The sequence below is a fragment of the Telmatherina bonti genome (genome assembly GCF_933228915.1).
Source record: "Telmatherina bonti genome assembly, chromosome: 7".
Classification (NCBI taxonomy): domain Eukaryota; kingdom Metazoa; phylum Chordata; class Actinopteri; order Atheriniformes; family Telmatherinidae; genus Telmatherina; species Telmatherina bonti.
Window position 1 is genome coordinate 23,735,505 of NC_136625.1, and position 19,549 is coordinate 23,755,053.

At 38.6% G+C, this 19,549-nt stretch overlaps 1 protein-coding gene across 1 annotated transcript in view; it reads left to right on the forward strand.

Annotated features, from left to right (window-relative positions):
- gpc1b (glypican 1b) overlaps positions 1-19,549 on the forward strand; it is a 66,574-nt gene that overhangs the window by 22,966 nt on the left and 24,059 nt on the right. The window contains exon 3 of the mRNA XM_079244052.1: positions 15,007-15,165. Within this exon, the coding sequence (XP_079100178.1) occupies positions 15,007-15,165 (159 nt within the window). The remainder of the gene's footprint in view (positions 1-15,006; positions 15,166-19,549) is intronic.

Consider the following 19,549-nt stretch of genomic DNA (forward strand, 5'->3'; position numbering starts at 1 on the left):
AGCTCTGTCAAAGGACTTCTGCTTTTCATAATTCATTTAGATTCAGTGACAGCTCATATGTCTGTCATTCTGTAATGTTTAACACACATTTAAACACACACACATACAATTGCTGTACTCTTTGCATTGTTGTTAAATACCTTCTTTAATTTTTTTCCCCAAAGTGCTACATTCCAGCCTGACCTTTAAGCAGCAGAGTTTTATGATGATTTCGTGTCCCTCTGGGTCTAATTCTGCTTGCAGCTATGGTGAGGAGTAATTTGCTGTGGTTTACAATAATCTATTTGAGAAGAATGCTTGAATCTTGAAGAGCAGAATATAAATTCTCAAACCACATATAATTTGTTAACTGTCCCTATCAGCATGGAAAGAATCCCCCCCCCATCTTTTTTAACATCTTTAAAATGGTCCCATCATTCAGACAATCACCCTGTAAACAAGTCAAACTTACACTTTCACACTGATGCATGGGCAATTTAGCTCAGGTCCTCTCGATTTGTTTTCTTTTCTTATTACTGTTATTGTTTCACAACAACCAAATCCAGCAATCTAAGCATTTATTAATCTAAGCAAGTTTATTTCTTGAAAGGCAGTTATTGTTCCTATGGTAAAAGTGATTATCATAAAACTGTTGTAAAAAGAGCATAAAAGCCTGGATCCTGGAAAAAATATGAGTACATCACCTTTTTGTCGGTTTGCTATACATATATGGTTTTTTTTTAAGTTTTTGTACTTAATTTGATTTGTATTTAATCATATATACATAAATAATGTATGCTATGCATGTTACATACAGCATATCACTATTAAAGCATTATCATGTTATTGTCTCAGAGATAGAACATACTGTATTTTTTGCCTTTTCTTGTTGCAACAGAAGGACATTTATAGATGACAATAATTATGCACAGCTGTGATGAGTGGAAATGCAAGGCAGGATACAATGTTCTCTGCAGGGCTTACATTACCAAATAGCATGCTTCTGGACACTACACCTTCACAAGATTTTCCAGTTTTGTCTATTAAAATTTTGCATTTTTATTCCCTTCCATGCATGTCTGATTTACTGTTTGTTTTCACATTATCTGCACATAAACCAATAAAAGATGGCTTGAGCTGCAAAGCTTATTTTGCCATAATGCAGCAAGGAAAAAATGGTGTCTAGTACTTATATACCTCATTGCAGTTTTTCCTGCTTATTTGCTTTTTATGAAAGCAAATAACATAGCAACTAAAATCTTACCAACTTACCGTCATTCTTTTCATGCACCACTGACATCCTGCAGATCAGATGACTCATTTGCCCAAATTCCCCCCTTTCCAAACGCACAATAAACACAGCTGGAGCAGTTCCTCAGAACTTACGTGTATGTGGTTAAGGCCCATGCTGCTTTGCATCATGCAAGAGATGTGTAACATCAGCGATGGTTGCCTACATCGAACAATAATTCAGTGGCCTGGTAGTGACAAAAGAGCAACTGTGGTGAATGGTGCTCTGTGCTGTTTCATGGAGTGTCATTGTGGTTTGTTGACAGAGCAGGAAAGCAGAAGACTAGAGACTTTATAGTTCCAACCTTCCCAAAACATTTTTGGCTTTGTCTCAAAATGCTGCTGCCTTTCAGTAGTAGTACAATTAATCAGTGTCCGTTCAAGGTTGTCCACCCGCCTGCCAGTATTTAGAAAATCTCCCATGCTCTGTTGTCCTGCTTTTTATTTGCCATGTGACTTTAATGTTTCTGTTTGTTTTCAGTGCCTTTGCCTGGCTGTCAGTAAGCCGTGTCTATTTGTCTGTTGTCAAGTCATTTCACTGACTCAAAGTGACTAAGAGAGGCCTGGAGTGTTAGCCTGCCCTGACCTGACTTCAAAATAGACAGCTTGGCGCATACACTATTCTCACACAACATCACCCACACAAGGCTTTTCTTGTACTGTGTTAGTTCTCATGTCAGGCCCTTGTTCAGCTCAGGCTTTTAATATGACTCACTGGTTAATTGACTTATGGACCATTAGTTGAGAGCAATCATCAATGTATCAAAGGATCAGATTGTGTTCATCATTGTATTGCTGTGTCTGTTTAAAGGAAGTGGTGTATATGTGCAGTTTTACAATTTTATAAAAAATAAAAAACTAAGAAATCACATTCACAACCTTTGCCATAAAGCTTAAAAGCAAGCCCAGTTACGTTCTGTTTCCACTGATCCTCCTTGAGGTGTTTCTACAGTTACATTAGAATCCACCTGTGAAAAACTCATATCATTAGGTAGAAAGCCATTTAGCTGTCTATATGAAGTCCCACAGTTGACAGTGCATGTATGAGCACAAACAAAGCATGAAGTCAGACTTGTCTGTAGACCTCTCAGATATGATTATCTTGAGGCACAAATCTGGGGTGCTTCAGGTGACTTTTGACTCAAAGGTCACCTGAAGCACTCTTGGACCACTCTTAGAAAAATGGTCTGTTCTGATGAGACAAAGTTTGAATTCTTTAGAGAGAATGTCAGGTGTCCTATTTGCAGCAAACCAGGTACCAATCGTGGCCAAACCAATACCATCCCTGAAGTGAAGTTTGGTGGTGGTAGTATCATGATGCAGGCATGTTTTTCAGCAGGTTGAAATGGAAGACTAGCAGTTTAGAGGGAAAGATAAGTGTAACAATGTAGAGATATCCTGGGTGAAAATATGCTCCGGAATAAAAAAAAAAAAAAGCATGGTGATACTGCATTCAAAAGGTTCTCTGTTAAAAAACAGTCAAAGCATTGGAGCCAAAATGGCAAATTGAACTGATCTTTGGCTTACTTGTAGCTCAAATGTTGAGCAAGCTCCCCCAGAATAGAGAGCCAACTTCCTACATGATAAGTTCAAGCAGGCTAAGGCCACCCGCACGCTGAATTATTTCTCTGATTGGCTTCATTATATGCTATGGTTTCAGGGCTTCTGCTGTCAACAGGCTGAGGAGGGTTGAAAGGAGAGGCAGTGTAAAAAAAAAGACTGACAGTCATTCTGGTCAGTGAACAGTGACTCTCCTGCATGGTGCAAAAACAAAAAAAGAAGAAAGAAATCTCATTGGTTACTCAGAAAACCCAGCCAGTGGGAAAGCTCGTAAAATGCATATGTAAAAAAACATTTTATTGGGATTTCTGTTTATGTAGAATAGCAGGTGCTGCTGCAGTTAGCGACTCGTTGAGAGTTCGGACTGCTCCAATAAAAACAACTAGCCGAGACATCAGCCTTTGCAGTATCTGACCAATACACCATTTTATAAAATCCGCAGCTAACTTTCCTGGTTCTCACCCCAACTCCGACATCCATCTCACTAATGGGTCTGATAAGTTAACAGAAACAATGGAACACACAGTTCAATCATTTGATGTATTGATTACAGCGAGGTCTGATCAGACTTTTTGACTTTTTGCTCAGTTGTTTATTTTATAAAAATGTTGGCATGCTGCAGAAACACAGTACAGTTTCCCTGTATAACTAATGTGTTTTGCAGTATAATTGTCAGCAAACCAATATTGTCTCCATATGACAGGTGATGACGCTGTTTATCTTGATTTATAATGTAGCGAGACAAATGACATGAAATATTACAGATAAGAGAAATGCCCCAAGACAAAGACTGCTGGCCAGCCGAAGACATAAATAAAACAAGCCAGTGTTTGAGAATCTGGGCAAGTGTGGATCTGCTCTTTGGAAGCCCAGATTCCCGGCCAGATTCCCAGCCAGAGGCAAAGGAAGGAAAGAAAGGGAGGGGTGTCTGTGTACGTGTGTGTGTGTGTGTGTGTGCGTGTGTAAGGAATGAGTGAACTGAGGGAGGAACTGAGAGCTTGTCTGTGCTTTGATCTAATGACTGAGGCAGAGATCATTCATGTTCTCTCCAAGAAAAGATCTATAATCAGATCACCTCACTTTTAGTACTTATCTGATTCATTATTTGTGATTAAAGGAACCCTGATGGAGGATTTGACAACCTTTCTATCTGACTTTAAAAATGATTAAAAGGGAGTGGCAGGGGCGTGTACTAGTAGGTTGAAAAATGATGACTGATGGGTTTTTGTGAAGGCTTTTGTTCTGTGGCAACTGATAGGAAAGGATTGCTGGATCACATTCAAAACTTCAATCATATATGACATCTAGGCTCGGGATTGCTGTTGAAATCTATTAAGTAAATTAAAAAAAGAGGACATACTGCTCATCCTTGTGTAGATTTAAAGTTTATCTTGGGTGAGTGATGTTACAATGATAACTCATTTGTAATCATACCAGTAGAAAAAGAGTATATTTAGATATCTTTGTTGTCATTTTTCTAAAGCAAATGCAGCACTGTAAGTGTCCCACTTTGAATGCTGTGAATAACTTAGGTCATGATTGAGCTTATTTATATATTTCCTTCATTTCATCAGGAATGTTCTATTGAGATGCATGGCCTCCTCTTCCAGGTTGTTCTGGACCAGATGGCAACAAATTTCCCCTAAATGAGTTTTACATAAAATATTCTCCAATTTGATCTTGTGATATTTTGAAGGTCTTTGCATGGATGGGGAGAAGATCAGAGAAGGATCCTCACATTTTGAATTGAGTATACTGGTCATTGTTTATTCATCCTTGAAGCGTTGAAAAATTTAGATGAGGATTATCCTCCACTAAAGTCATGGCCTTTTTGAACGTGGACCTCCTCCTGTTCTGCTAAGATCTTTTAAGAAACTGACAGCAGGTTTAGTAGGTGGTTTTCCATCCATGGTTTAAAATAAGTCCAGCTAACTCATCACTTTTGAGAGCAGCCCATACAAGATTTCCTCCTTTTACCTGAAGCAATGATGCTGCCTTATAATGTAGACCTTAATATTCACTAAACTCCCACCCCTCCATCATCTGACAAATACATGTAATCTGAAAATGATTAAATCTACGAAGCAGTCATGATTATACGTTTTGGAATCACTGAAAAACATTTCTACAAATAAGCCAGGACACTCAGCTACTCTCTGGTGCACTTGCCTTCTTTTTCCTTCTCTTTTTTTTTTCCCCAGCTTTGTTTGCGATGGACTTTTTTTTTCTTTTTATCACGCCGCCTCTTTCATGTGTTCACCTGTCTGCAGCTGCACCACCCACCAGCCTTTGAGTCCATGTCTCTGACTGAATGTGATTTAGCTCTTGTTGCTTTGACAGGCCCTGACAACAGCAGGTCAGCTCCTGTGTGTCAGCCTCTGTACCACTCAACAGCACAGGGCAGAGGGGAACTGGCAACTCCGTTTGTTCTTACACCAGCAGGACAGAGTCCTGCCGCTAAGGGAAACTTAAAAGTCTAGGAGTCAGGCTGCGAGCTCTTTCTCACACACTAACAGTGCATAAACATTATGCCGCTTGGTTTTCCTTTTCTGTACTTGTCTCACACTGAATGTAAACACATTTTTTCATGCTGCCCTGGTAATTTCCCTTCTTGGGGCAATCTAAGATTTTGAAACTACTGATGATGAAATTGTTAATGGGTGGAAATAAGAAGGAATTACTGTTGAACTACCCAAAATTAGATAGGTGTAAAAATTATGTACACTCTTGTACATATCTGTGCATAATGGCTTGTTTGCTCTAATCTTTCCGTATTGTAACCTAAAAGAGCCGACGTAGGCACGAACCACTTCTGACCTGATGGATTGTAAAAGTAATTCTTTGCTGTCTGAAATCTTTCAGTGTGTAATTTAAGATTCGTTGTCTTGTTTTCCTTTACTTTGCTCACCTACATGTACGTCAGTAAACACTGAGTTGGGCAAAACTAAAAGACTGTCGTTAATGTCCTGAGGTTATGATATCATTGCGGTTTTATATAAGTGTTGTTTGTGATGTATTTTGCAGAGTCTATGTTTTAAAATATTTTTTATAGAAATTGACTAATTTATTTTGAACACAATCTTCATCATGGAGGAAGACCAACTCCGTCACTAGTTAAACTGGAAGCCAGCTGTAATCTACAGCCTAATCCAACCATTTTAGAAATGACCTGACCTCACATTTGGACATTATTAGCTATATTGCAGATTTAACATAGATATTAGAGTATTTAGCTTGTTAGCCAACAATCCACTCACAGAAGATGTTGCTGTATCTTATTTATACTAGATAGATAGATAGATAGATAGATAGATAGATAGATAGATAGATAGATAGACAGACAGACAGATAGATAGATAGATAGATAGACAGACAGACAGACAGACTGGATCTAGTTCATGACTCTCTTAAGAAAGAGAAAGATTATGATAAAGAAAGCTTATTATAGTCTCTTGTTGTAAGGAATCTAACATATACCTTAGTTTGCTCTGCTTGTTTGCTCCACTTTCTGAGAAAAGCATCTTTCAGTTTTTTTTGCTAAACACACAGGAGTGGAAACTGTTGTGGGGTGGTTCATTGAAGCGGAGCTCTGTGGAGGTTTGGGAAATTTCAACGGTGAACTTAAAGGTGTTAAAATGAGTCACTATCCTGCAGAGTTTAATAAAGAAAAAAATATATGTTTAACATTAAGCATTTATGGTCATGATCTCCTTCATCAATATAAACATATTTAATATAACTGTAGGATCAGTAGAGTAAGGTACATCATCAGAGTGTCTCTTAATTACTTACCCTAACTGCAAGATGCAAAAGTAATTGTATTTTTCCAATAAGTATTGAAAAACTTTTTAACTGAATTCTATATATGAGCTCTCTCCAGTATGAAGAAATAAGACAATCATTCAACAACAAACTCATCAGGCTTGTCTTCTGTTAAAAAAAAGCTGAGTTGCTGCTGTGAATGTGAAAATGGCTGAAACTGCTTTATGGTTGTTTCGAGCCAACAATGTTGCTGGTTCATCGTTTGAAAAGTCGCTTTTCACCCTCTCTTACTGTTTTGTTTATGTCAAATTTGTATATTTCACTATTTTCTGTAGATACATAAAAAGATATTCTTTTTTTTCCTCAGCGTTATGTAACAGTACCTTGATTAATGCATGCATCTCCAAAACAACCAAAATTCCTGAACTCACGGAAATGAGGTCAAAATGTGGTTAATTTGGTCTTTTGCGTATCTAAAATATCTTACAGCATGACCAGATACAAGTCTTCAGATTACCTTTAAACTGACCTTTTCCACCACTAGTTTACCTAACTTTTGAGTTCACATGCATGCACACTGACATTCAGCAAGTAATGTGACAGACAGGCAAGCACAAGTTGCAGCATGTCAGTAGCCGGCAGGCAAAGGGTGGGATATAAGGTGTAACTAGGACACCATAGTGTTGGATGTGTTATTTTTGTTCAGACTTAGGGAAATTACATTCTCCTCCATTCCAGGTCATTTAAGTTTTTTCTCTGGCAACACAAAAAGCTAAATAAATTAAATAAAATAAATAAACCAGTATATCCAATAGTGTGAACACATAACATACGTGACACTGAAGAAGGAAGGGCATGGTTGAGCAAGATGGCCGACCGAAAGTATCCAACAGCACATTGTCACTTTTTGACAGTGCTTGGAATGACCAGGTAAATAGGAGAGACCGCTGCCTCCATTTGATATAGCTGGCATTCTTTAGTTACTTATCGACCACAGGGACTTGTGTGTTTGTGTGTGTGTGTATAAATGGGAGAAACAAGCATAGAGATACTTAGAAAAAAAGGAAGAGCGCAAAGGCCAAATGTATGTGTGCATTTGTGCGTGTGTGACACTTTGTGCCTGTCCTAGCCGAGTGCACAGTCGAGCATGTTTCTCAGGGCTACGGCAACTTAATTACAAAACCTGTTGTAATCCATCATGTTCCTTATAAATCACAGACTTCCCTTAGAGAGCTGCAAAAGCACTGGGATCCCGCAGATTCTTATTGACCCAGTGGAAATGTTACAGGAATGGGCTGCTGGGCTAAACATTCATGCAATGGATTTTCATCCACTCAGCTGTCTGATAGAAAGTTTTAGTTCGGTTTGTCTCTCTTTCTCGCCCACTCAAATTCTTTCTCTCATAACATTTTTAATCGCCAGCTCCGATCCATTTTGATCTGTATACAGTGACACTATCACCGTTCTCAAGGCTGAAGCTACAGCATCTGGTTCACATCTGTTGCTACGGGAGATAATATAAACCATCAGCTAAACAGGGATGCGATCCATTATGCTTTTATTGATATTTCATCTACTCACAGTAATTAACTCAAGTTTGAACATTTTTATTTCACTTTTATTAGTTTGACTCTGATGTCGCATCTTCCAAAGAGGGTTTGTAAATACCCAATTGTTAATAATCCTATTACAGTATAATAATAAAAAAAAAGCTATGCTTCCCTTTTGGATGCCTTCTAGGTATGCTTACCTGAAGTCAGCATTGCAAAAAAGTTATAATCTTTGTGGCTACATTTGTGGGGAGAAACGGTATGATGCAGTATAAAAGTAGTTATGTAACTATGACACTCATAACCAAAAGAAAAGACTAAATGAGGGATAGTGGTGAATAAAGCTCTGTTTTAAAATGATTTAAGTCATATGAACAACTGATTTGTCCTCTTGTTGTGAGTTACAGTCTGTTTAGGCACATCCCCTCCCAACCTCTTCATAGTGACTATGTGGTTCAGTTCAAGTCACTCCAAAATGCTGACCACTATTAGTGTTAATCACAGCCAGCGCTGTCCAGCTCTAACTGAGTAGACTATTCCCCACAGCCCACATAATTACATTATCACATTATCCATTTAGTCATTCGTCTCTACTCTAGTCAAAATGAATAGTTGGTTAAACTTTTTCAGTCCAATTACTGTGGCGCTAATTTGAGTCAAGTGAGTAAAAGAGATCAGTAGTATTCAGGGGTGTTTCATAAATCTTCTGGGACAGTACATCGGTACCTATAGACAAATAGATATCAGGTCATTTGGCAGTGCAGAGAGACAGACTGGGCTGAAGGAAAGTGGCATGTTAAATCAGTCGACCTCACTAGTAATGTGTTATAAATGTGTTGTGTGCTGCCACCCCGTCTGGTTCGAGGAAGCTATTTATGTGACTCTCAGTGTGGCTCACATTACCATGCTGAGGATCGAGGGTCTGTAGGTGAAAGCTCGGGTAGCCTGTGGGTCATTCCCTGTGTGTGAAAGTTAAGAGTACAAAGAAAGCCCTGATAGACTCCTAGCAAGACGGCATGTAGGGTGGTAGCGAGACAGACAACACAGTGTTGTCTGTAATAAGCATTTGTCAGACTGGTATGTGAAATTTCAGCGTGCAGTTGACGGATCAGACATGTCAACCTCTGCCGCCGAACAGCCTTGTTCAGCTTCATCTGTTTAACCCTAATCCACACTGTTCAAGAGTGTGCATGGGTGTGTGTCCATGTGTGTGATTCCTAGTGTTCTGTGAATGTTTTCTCTGGCACTAGCAATAATCCATGGGAACATGCACACACACACACGTGTGTGTACATGCACGCATTGACCAATGACTGCATTAGGTTGCTAATCCCTTTGGTCTCACAGCACATCCATGCATGTACACACACACACACACACACACACACACACACACACACACACACACACACACACACACACACACACACACACACACACAGTGTACGTTGTCATTCACACAGTTTCAGTTATGCAATGTAAGTCATTACCAGGAGACATCAGTTATGTCAGTGTGATTACAGTCATGCAATTTGGTCAAATGAACTTAAAAAAAAAAAAAAAAAACTATGGAGATACAGCAAATGTTCATAGGAAATGCATCTTAAATTCTTTTCCCTAAATAAATGCAGAATACTTTTGTATAAGGGTTTTTTTTTTTTTTCAGTCAATGCTCAAGACTCTCCAGTCCCCATTAACCAGTAAAATGAATAACTTATATATCATAAACACAGTTACTATTATCCAGAACATGACTTAAAGCTGTGTATTCTCCTAAAACTCACAAAGGTTTATCAAAGTCATACATTTCATGCATAGATTCATGACTATTTGCGAGATGTGGAATTAATGATGATACTTATGTAATATGTTCTGAGACAGACTTAGAAAACAAAATTATTAATAAATGGCTATGACTGATAAGATGCAAGTATGTCGTTTAACTAAAATAGTCATTTATTCGGTTTGATGCCATGTTTTTTTAAATTAAACAAACAAAAAGCAAAGTGCATGTATGCATGAGCTAAACTGGTTAAAAGTTTGATTTGGAAGCTCCCTTACCTTTTGGAGAGCTACATCAAGGCCACCGCAGCTTTCCAATGGGTGACATGCAGTTGTCTTTTATGCAGGTTATAAAAATGCAGATTTTTCTGTATCCACATTGTAGACAACAAAACATCTAAGCAGCTGGCATGATAAATGTATTCAGAAGGATTCTTATGTTTAACGTCTTCATAGTGGTTATTTTTGGTTACCTTATGCAGTATTGGAAATGTTAAAAATAAATCATAAAATTGAGAAAAGTATGCAGAAATGTGCAAATTCTGGAGTTTTAACTACTGTTAGAGAAAATTATCAACTGCTGTGCCTCTTCTATAACAGTTGTCATGATTATGATTAGCTTAAAGGTACCCAGTGTTTAAAAGAGGTATATTATATGACCAGTTCGACACTGGCATAAAGGACAAAAAAAACAAGATTCCTTATAGCCTGCACAACTTGAAACCTGAAAAAAGAAACCCATTTAACCAGCATACTGTCTGAATGGATCATCTCAAATGTGCATGCCGCCAGCAAAAACCACCTGCGCAGGTTGACATATTCTGGACTAGTGGGACAAATATAGCATACAAACTGATAACAAGGTTTGTAAAACTGGTGTTTGGTTTTTATCATCTTTTGAAAGACTACAGACCAGAAAAAAAACCAAACTTACTGTGACTGAGTGTCCTAGAAATAGTGACCTAACTGGACAAGACCAGAATTCCTCTGTTTTGTTCACAGACTCCCAGACCAGTGAGGCTTTGAGTCATTCTTAATTTCCTGTTGCCCTCTCCTCTCTCTGTGTTTCCCACCATCTCTAAAAGCCTCTGACTGTCAGTCTCTCCCATACTTTATCGCAGTGTGCATGACCTTATTCTGCCTTTCCAGATTGCTGTTTAATAGGAGCCTTCCTCCCTGGTGAACAATGATAAGCTAATGGTCGGGAAATTTAACAGCCATGTCTGTCACAAGAAAAAGCAAGAAAGGGGGAGAAGTGATGACGGCCTGTTACAGCCTGGAAATGAACAATTAATTAGCTTAATTTTGCCCTCATGGATAGATGAATATTTGTATGGGTGGCAAGTATATTTATGTGAGTCATTGTAATCCGGGTGATTGACTTGCAACCTCCGCACTGACAGGCATTGCTGTAGGTGGTTCATTAATGCTGTTATTATTAATTTAAATGTGTTTGAATATATAAATTAATTATAGCCTGATTTATTGATTTTGACAGTTACCTGTGCAGCAGTTCTACAGTCCCTTGAAACTCTGTTAATATCTCCTCCCTTGTGGGACAGATGCTGTTATTTGACAATGCATGACAACGTCTGTGTAGGTACTCAGGGAAGCTTATTGAGACTGCAGGGAGGACTCAGAAGGACTCATAAAAAAACAACAACAAAAAAAAAACAATGTTTAAGAGCGGAAAGGAGAAGGAGGGACGGAAAGCATTTAAAAGTAGGAGAGCCATGTCTGGTGGTAAGTGCACACTTCCTTATTCACTTCTGTGGAGAGAAGCTTGCAGTCCTTCCCATCCAAATAGAAGCACAAGCTCACACATTCTGCAGTTTACTGAGTCAAAATGATGAGACTGCTCTGCCTGGAACATCAGCTGACTTTTAGTTTAGCCAGCCGGAAGCGTGATGCTCTGTTACGGGCGACCTTTCTTGCTGTATGTTGGATTTGTGCTGTTATTTGTTCAGAACAATTGACCCTTTGCAGACAATTCTTTGGTCTGGTTGCACCCGAAAGCATCACGCCTTGTGCTATCCATGTGTGTCAATGATTATGTCCTTCTCTTTTGTACAAATATCTTCAAAAGGGCAGACAGCAAATACACTGCATTGGAAGGAGTGATCGCAGGCAAAATATACACCTACACACTAACTTGCCTTTTAAAAAGTCATCACAGGGGATGACAGATTGCAGCTGGACCACAAAAGTACAGAATGCTTTTCTTTAATCATTCTTCCCTTCAGCTCGTTTTTTTCTTCTTCTCTTTTCTTTGTTCTCCCATCTTTGTTTCCTCTCCTGCTCAATTATTTCCTCCCTTATTCACGATCACACAGATTTATTTAACTTTCTGTCATGATGTGTGGGTGGGAGCCACATCATTACCACTGAGAGCAAGCTGAGATGCTCACTGTCAGCCTTCCCTCTGATTTTGCCAGTCTGTCCTCCACTTTGGTGTTTGAACAAGGGAATTGCATTTAAACACACCACCTCAGAGCTGTACTGGACCACACACTCTAAAAAGAGAACTGTGGGAACCTGCTTGACACCTCATCATGACAGTACATAGATTCTTCTAACATTAAACTCATTGTTGAATACTGTTGAGGTTTTGGACAAGATTTGGGGGGACACACCAATTAATTAAGGTTACAACTACTGTAAATGAGCAAAACATTTACATGTAATCTAATCCAGAGCCTAGAAAAATCACAGGCAACAGCTATTAAAAAAAAAGGTGACAGCAGAATCTGTTTTTTTTCATACCATGCCTACAGCCTTTCCCTGAGCTTACGCACTGCCAGGTGCATGACAATGACAGCCTTGGAGACGTTAAATCATTAATCCAGTGCTTATGTATGTTTACTGAATCAGCATTTGCCTTTGTGCAGACCACGTAAAGCTCAGTGATGAAAGCTGATGTATTAATTAAACATTTCAAGACTCACAGCTTTAATGATTAAACTGAAGCTTTGACTTGCTGATATAATAATCAGACTTAGCTTATGTTATATCAGACACATTAGGCGTTAGTCTTATCTGTGACAAAAAACTGAAAAATGCTTTTGAGTGCATATTTTAAAATCCTTTTAGATTGTTGTTCTGCAGATGTAGCTCATGCCATACTTTCTGCTATAGATTAAATCAAACTAGTTCAATGCCTTCAATGTTACTTTAACCGTGCACTTTGAATGGTTAAAAAAACAATAATGACTTTAAATCTAGCATAAATGGTGCTTTTAATGTCAGCATGCATCTATGTGTCTGTATGCATTTATGTGTGATGTTAAGTGTACATTTGGGTGAAGGTATGTACAGTTACAAACTGTTTCAGACCACATGAGAGGATCTTAAAGGGGATGTCATGTAGAGAAGGGATTAAAAATGGAAAATAAATTCTCTCGAGGTGGGAATCTCAGCAAACGCAATTAAAATGCTTTGCAGTGTAAGTCCTTTGAGTGGAAGGTGCAAGTCACCACAGACTGAGATTCAGTTGTTTGTTGGTGCAGCCAAATTGAAACTCTGCAACCTGAAGTGCTTGTTGCAAATGCAAGTAAATGAACACTAACATTAAATAACTACTCTAATTGTGTCATTCTGTATTTTGTTAAATCTTTTCAAGCGTTAATGTATCTTTTGAGTCAAAACATCCTACATCGCCCTGGTTCACTTAAGCAGCTTCAGATGTGTGTGTGCATGGCAGTTGCAGAAATATTTATTTCACATGGGGCAAATGGCATTGCCAGGAAAACCTAACTGGAAACTCCTGGTTGCAGAGGTGCAGCACTGGATACAGTTAATGCTTTTAATCCACCTACATAACAGCTCACCCTGAGAACAAAGATGCAATCTTGATGTTGTTGGAGGCTTTCTGAGCTACTCTATAAAAGTATTTGCAATTTTTTAGGTATGGTAGTTTGAGATCGTGATATTTTCAAATAGGATAAAATACTTTCAAGCCTCTGTTGCTTCTGTTTGGTCTTTGTTTTGTCTCCTATTTAGAAAAAGGGATTTACTGTATCTAACTCTGAATAACAGTGTATATTTGGTATTGAATAGAGCACCGGGTGTATACATTAAAGTGGTTATAGTGGGGGGAAATCCTCCAATGCAAAATTCTTTAAATTTCCCTAATTTGACTGTAGTGCTAGTCAGTTCAGACAGTCCTAGTTCAAACAGCACCAGATGATATTTGGTTCTGTGTTCATTCTAAAACTAACCAATAAGCCTGGGTGTATTCTAATTAATTCTTCTAATCCTTTTAATTGTTAGTTTGTTTATACAAACAGGTGTCTTATTTATTTTAAACAAATTATTTTTTAAACTTGCATATGACCTCAGATGAATATCTTGTGGAAGGTGTTTATTTGTTGAACCATTTGGTGTTTTATCTATTGTATCTCTATTCAAGGACGTGTCTAGAGATTGCAATATATGATTATGTGGAGGGATGATTCAGTGTCCAAGCCCAAGGCTGGTCTCAACAAAACACTGATTTATGCTGACATTATGAGGGGAAATCACAGGATAGATACTGTCATTTTACATTTAACTAAGATTTACCAGTTGGTGTTTTATGTTGTTGTTGTTTTTATTTTTTCTTACTCACCATCTTTTATCAGCCGATCAAATGAAAATTGTCGAAAATTATTCAGATTGTGTCCCAGTAGAAATCAGAAAACATTTTTATAAATAAGGCCCCAGGAGTTCTCATTAAAGGTGTGTATATGATACAGTATTCCTGCACCACTGCTGCTATAACAACAAAGTTGACCATGTAAGGTGATCATGCAGCCAGATACATCCAGCTCTGCCTTCTTAACTATCCAATCGGTTGTAATTAAGGCCATAAAACAAAGTCTCTAAAGCTATAACTCTGTCCCTTCATAGTAGTAGTCGCTGTTAAATAATTCACACCACAGCATCACACAGGATATAAATCTCAATTTTGCTCTTTTCTTCTGATTAAAATAATGGGACCTCTTGATGCTAATTTTTTTTTTTTTTAAATATTTTCTTCCCCTTCTTCTTTCATCTCACCACCTCTGCTCCCCATCACACTCACTTTCTTCTCTTCCTCTGCCAGGGGAGCACCTGCGCATCTGTCCACAGGGTTACACCTGCTGTACTAGCGAAATGGAGGACAACCTGGCCGTCCTGAGCCGCAGGGAGATAGAAGGAGTTCTTAAAGATGATGGACGATCCTTACAGACTTCAATTACAAGACATCACAAGGTCTTTGATGGTGAGTTTTCCATTCACAAGTATATAATTTCAGAGCAATAAATGCAAACTGTGTAGTGTTTCTCTTTTTTTGCTTTGGACATAGTGACTCAAAAATGAGGATATACACACACTTACACCCTCTAGTTGACTGAAAATACAACCACAGGGTGACAAGTACAGACTGTTGAGTAACATTGCTGATCTTAACAAAATCCTCTACTGGGTAAACATCTATCCTGGCTTTCACATTGATGTTACTTTAGAACGCACTATATACTTTAACATTAGTATGCACATTACTCATTTAACTGAACTTGCTTATGGCAGTGACCTTCCTACAGCAGGACAATGTGGCACACCACACCAAAGAAACCTCACATGAATAGCTGGAAAAACTCATCAAAGAGCTTAAGTGGGCTACAGGTCCCATCCAATAACCCACAGGATCCAGGGCATTCTCTGTCAGTGTGCAGGTGCCAGACACAATCTGACAATGCACACCTGGAGGCCCAGTCTTAGAGATAAAACTGAATATAACCAGACAGATAGTATGGGACATGCTGCTGTTCTACAGGAATAAGAGACTCACAATGCCATGAGCAACAACAATTAAATGCATTTGATAATTTGAAAATGTTCCTTTAACCAACAATTCAACACAAAGTGGTTGTAAGAAGCATGGATACAAGTATTAATAAATAATACATATGTGCTATATGTTCAAAGTAGAACATTAGTGCATACTGACACCTTATCAAAAATTATGCCACGAGAAGATAGATGCTATAAGTTAAGTTATATAAGATAAGTTATATTTAGGTTTTATTGTATATAGGAAAGAAACTGTACCATATTTTCAGACATATTGTAGGGCTTCTAACAAAATATTTAAAGAGTAAAATGTTAAGATTATTAAATGGACTAGTGACCTGTCCAGGGTGTACCCCGCCTCTGGCCCAAAGACTGCTGGGATTGGCTCCAGCATCCCCGCAACCCTTAATCGGACTAAGCGGGTCAGATAATGAATGAATGAATTATTAAACGACGCTGCTCCCTACAATTGCAAAAAATATGTTCCTGGAATTATAAAATAATTTCAAGTCCCTATTACAACCCATCATGTGTGAGAGAAGGATTTTTAGTGTGATAACACCGGGGCACCAAGGCAATTATTTGTGTCTAATGACTTGCTCCTGTTAATGGAGGGGTGTATCTGTGCTCCACTCGTTCCCCTTGGCCTGTCCGTGACAATGGATCTGTCAGATGGGGCTCTGAGCTTGGCTAGTTAGCCTGACCTTTTCAGATCACAGTGATTAGTGGCCGAGCGAGATTTGTTTGCTTTTCTTCTATGGCTTTGTGTCCTTCCTTCTCATGGCTCCTCCTTTTCAGTCCAGGTGTTGTTGCTGTGCCAGAGGATTACAGTCACCCCACTAAAGTAGAAGTACACGCACACACACACTCACACACAAAAAAGAGACAATCCAAGATGTCCAAATTTTCTCAAAGTTAGTTTGTCATCATAGAGTTCTCAAACGTTCCTAATTTTCAGGGAAACAGTTCATTTAGCACAGTAAAGCCAGTAAACAACATGGATTATAGAAACAAGCTTTCAAGCATCACTCACAACTTTTAAATACTGGAATGTTTCACATCCACGGATACAAAATCGCAGACACTTGGACAACAAAAGTGGTGAGTTGGGTTGCTTAACAGCAGTCATTTGGAGCTACTTTTGCTTTACATAGGCTTGCCAAGCAAGTTGTTACAAACGGAGCTGATGTGCTGTAGCTTTGAAACAGAAAATTAATACGATTATTCTTCCGTGTTGATCACAAATCCATCTACATCCTCTCTCATCTCCTCCCAAAATCCTTCCCACTTTGTTCTTCATTACTGATTTTCATGTTCCCTAATCTCACCCCAGTGAGCATCAGATGGGGATGGTAGAGCTGACAGAGGGAAAAGTATGTGAGTGTTAAGACCTTGAGGTCCAAAAACCATCTGCTGTAGGCTGCATCCTCGAAGAGAGCTGAGCAGTAGACTGGGAATAAATGGTCCATGATATATTACATTTACTGCCACATGACTACCAATTTAGCAGGATCCAGCCATTCTTGCTAAATACATCCTGTGTTTTGCTCTAGTTCCTAAGAAGTGAAAGATTGCAAATGGTACGTCTATTTCAGGCAACAGTTTGACACAACGTATCTTAAAAGTTTATAGCAGATATACTGGATATGGTGAACCCCCCCCCCCCCCCCCCCCCCTCCCCCCCCCTCCCCAGACACACACACATGCACACACACACACACAAACATCAAGGATTAACTGCTTCCCAGACATCCTGGGAAGAGTTTTTTTTTTTTCTCTTTTTCTCTCAAGCCACAAGACCAAGAAGTGACATTGTACCATGTTTCCAGTCACTGCACATCTGGCTGTGTTTAGCAGGGTGTGGGCTAACTAGCACCATGTGGCTAAGTGCAGGGTGTTACTGTTCCAGCCCAGTCAAGCAAGACTCTTTCAGGTCCAGGAACTTTGGAAGAAGCACCAATGAAGCTGCAGATTAGAGGACTAGCATGTTCACATACAGCGATCTCTGGGCCTGACACTTTGTACACTGTACCCTTCATAAGTGAGCATGCAAATGTGTGTTCATTTGCACATTTATACTTTAGCTACTGTCTCACTATTTGAAACAATGTAATTCTTAAACTATATTGTGTGTTAAACACTGGTGACACACATAAGGGTAAGGCAAAGGTTTGGCTAAATAAGACATGAAGAAGGCTAACTCCGCAGAGAGAAGGATTGTTCAAGAAGTGTAGGGATGGAAAACAGCAGACAGTAGAAATGGGAAGTGGTAGCAGTGACTGTTAGAGGGGAAAATTATGGATGGTAAATATATGGTAGAGGAAAAGTTATGTGATTATAAATATTAATTGAAACAAATCACCCACTCAGTGATAAATGAGGTCTATTTTAACTTAGTGGTTTATGAAGTGTGTTGTAGTATTTGGTATCATCAGAATTGTGAAGAAAAATGTGTCAAACTGATACTGTAGTTTATTGTGCTGTTGTTCCTTCATTTCTACCGACTCTTTTTCAGACACTTTTTCTTGTCCATTTTGTTTTATTGTTTGTTTGAAGGTGTGTTTAAAATACAATAAATTATGATGATGAGAGAAAGAGGACAACAGAAAGAGAGATTATTACTTCTGAAAGTAAAAGGGAAGAGGTCAAGGAGGAGCGAGTGTGATGGTACTGAAGGGAGCTGTGAGTTAGATGGCAGCCAGGTGTGTTAAACAGACGGAAGCCTTAAACCTGACAGGTGGTGTTTGGCCTCATGGTGCCATCGGTGACATCTGGAAATGTGTGTGAACACTTTGTGTTTGTGTGTCTGCATTCACTTCTATTGCTCCTGTGAAATTTTTAAAAAAAATTTATTTGAAGGGATATTTGTTTGCTCTTCTTGTGATAAGCTAAAAAAAAAAAAAAAAAAAAAAAAAAAAAAAAAGAGTATGTAAGTGTATATTTTGACAGTCACATATTCAGATTCACACCATGGCCCTGCATAATTCCTGTCATGATCTTGGCTCTTTCATAAATTGAGGTTCTCACTTGTCAAATGTGAGTCAGCCTTTACTGAAGAAAAAGTCAAATTACCACCAAATGTGGTCATAAATTGCAAAGCTCTTATCCCTCCACTTGCTCTATTTTCTCAGCTGTTTTATGATGTAATTTAAAAAACCAATGTACTCTTAAGGCCATTTATGCTCGACACAGAAGATAGATACACAGATGGACAGATAGTTTTGTCCGTCTCCTGCATCAGCTGCGGTCATAATTTGGTCAGTTTTCAAGGATTTTAACTATCCATCACTTGATGCAAAGAAAAAAAAAATCAATAATACTGGACATTGTGGGGGCAGTGTTGAGTTGTATAGCTGACACACTCAGGGAAAGGAACAAACCAAAATCAGAAGAAGAGGAAATGGAAGATCCAGAAACAGGTAAATAAAAAGGACCAAAAGAAGAAGATGTAGTAGAAGCTGAGGGGAACAAAACCGTAAAAAACTGTGGTTAGAGCATTTGTAGAGAAGCAGTGTGAGTGAGATTGCAACTACAGCAACCAACTGATGTCAAAACATGGAAGTGAACTCTGAACTCAGATGATCGGACTTAAAACCATGGTAACATAAAAGATGCACAAAGCATAAAAAAGGTTTGAAACAGACGTCCGTATTTGTATGTACATAAGAGAGCATAAATAGGCCTTTACTGTTGAAACTTTGCATGGTCAAGGTCCTCCTTAATGCTGTGATCTAATTTAAAATGAGTCCCTGACTCTCAGTGTGAGCTCAAAAAGCCAGATGTTACTTGTGATCTACCAGTTTACTAGTTAA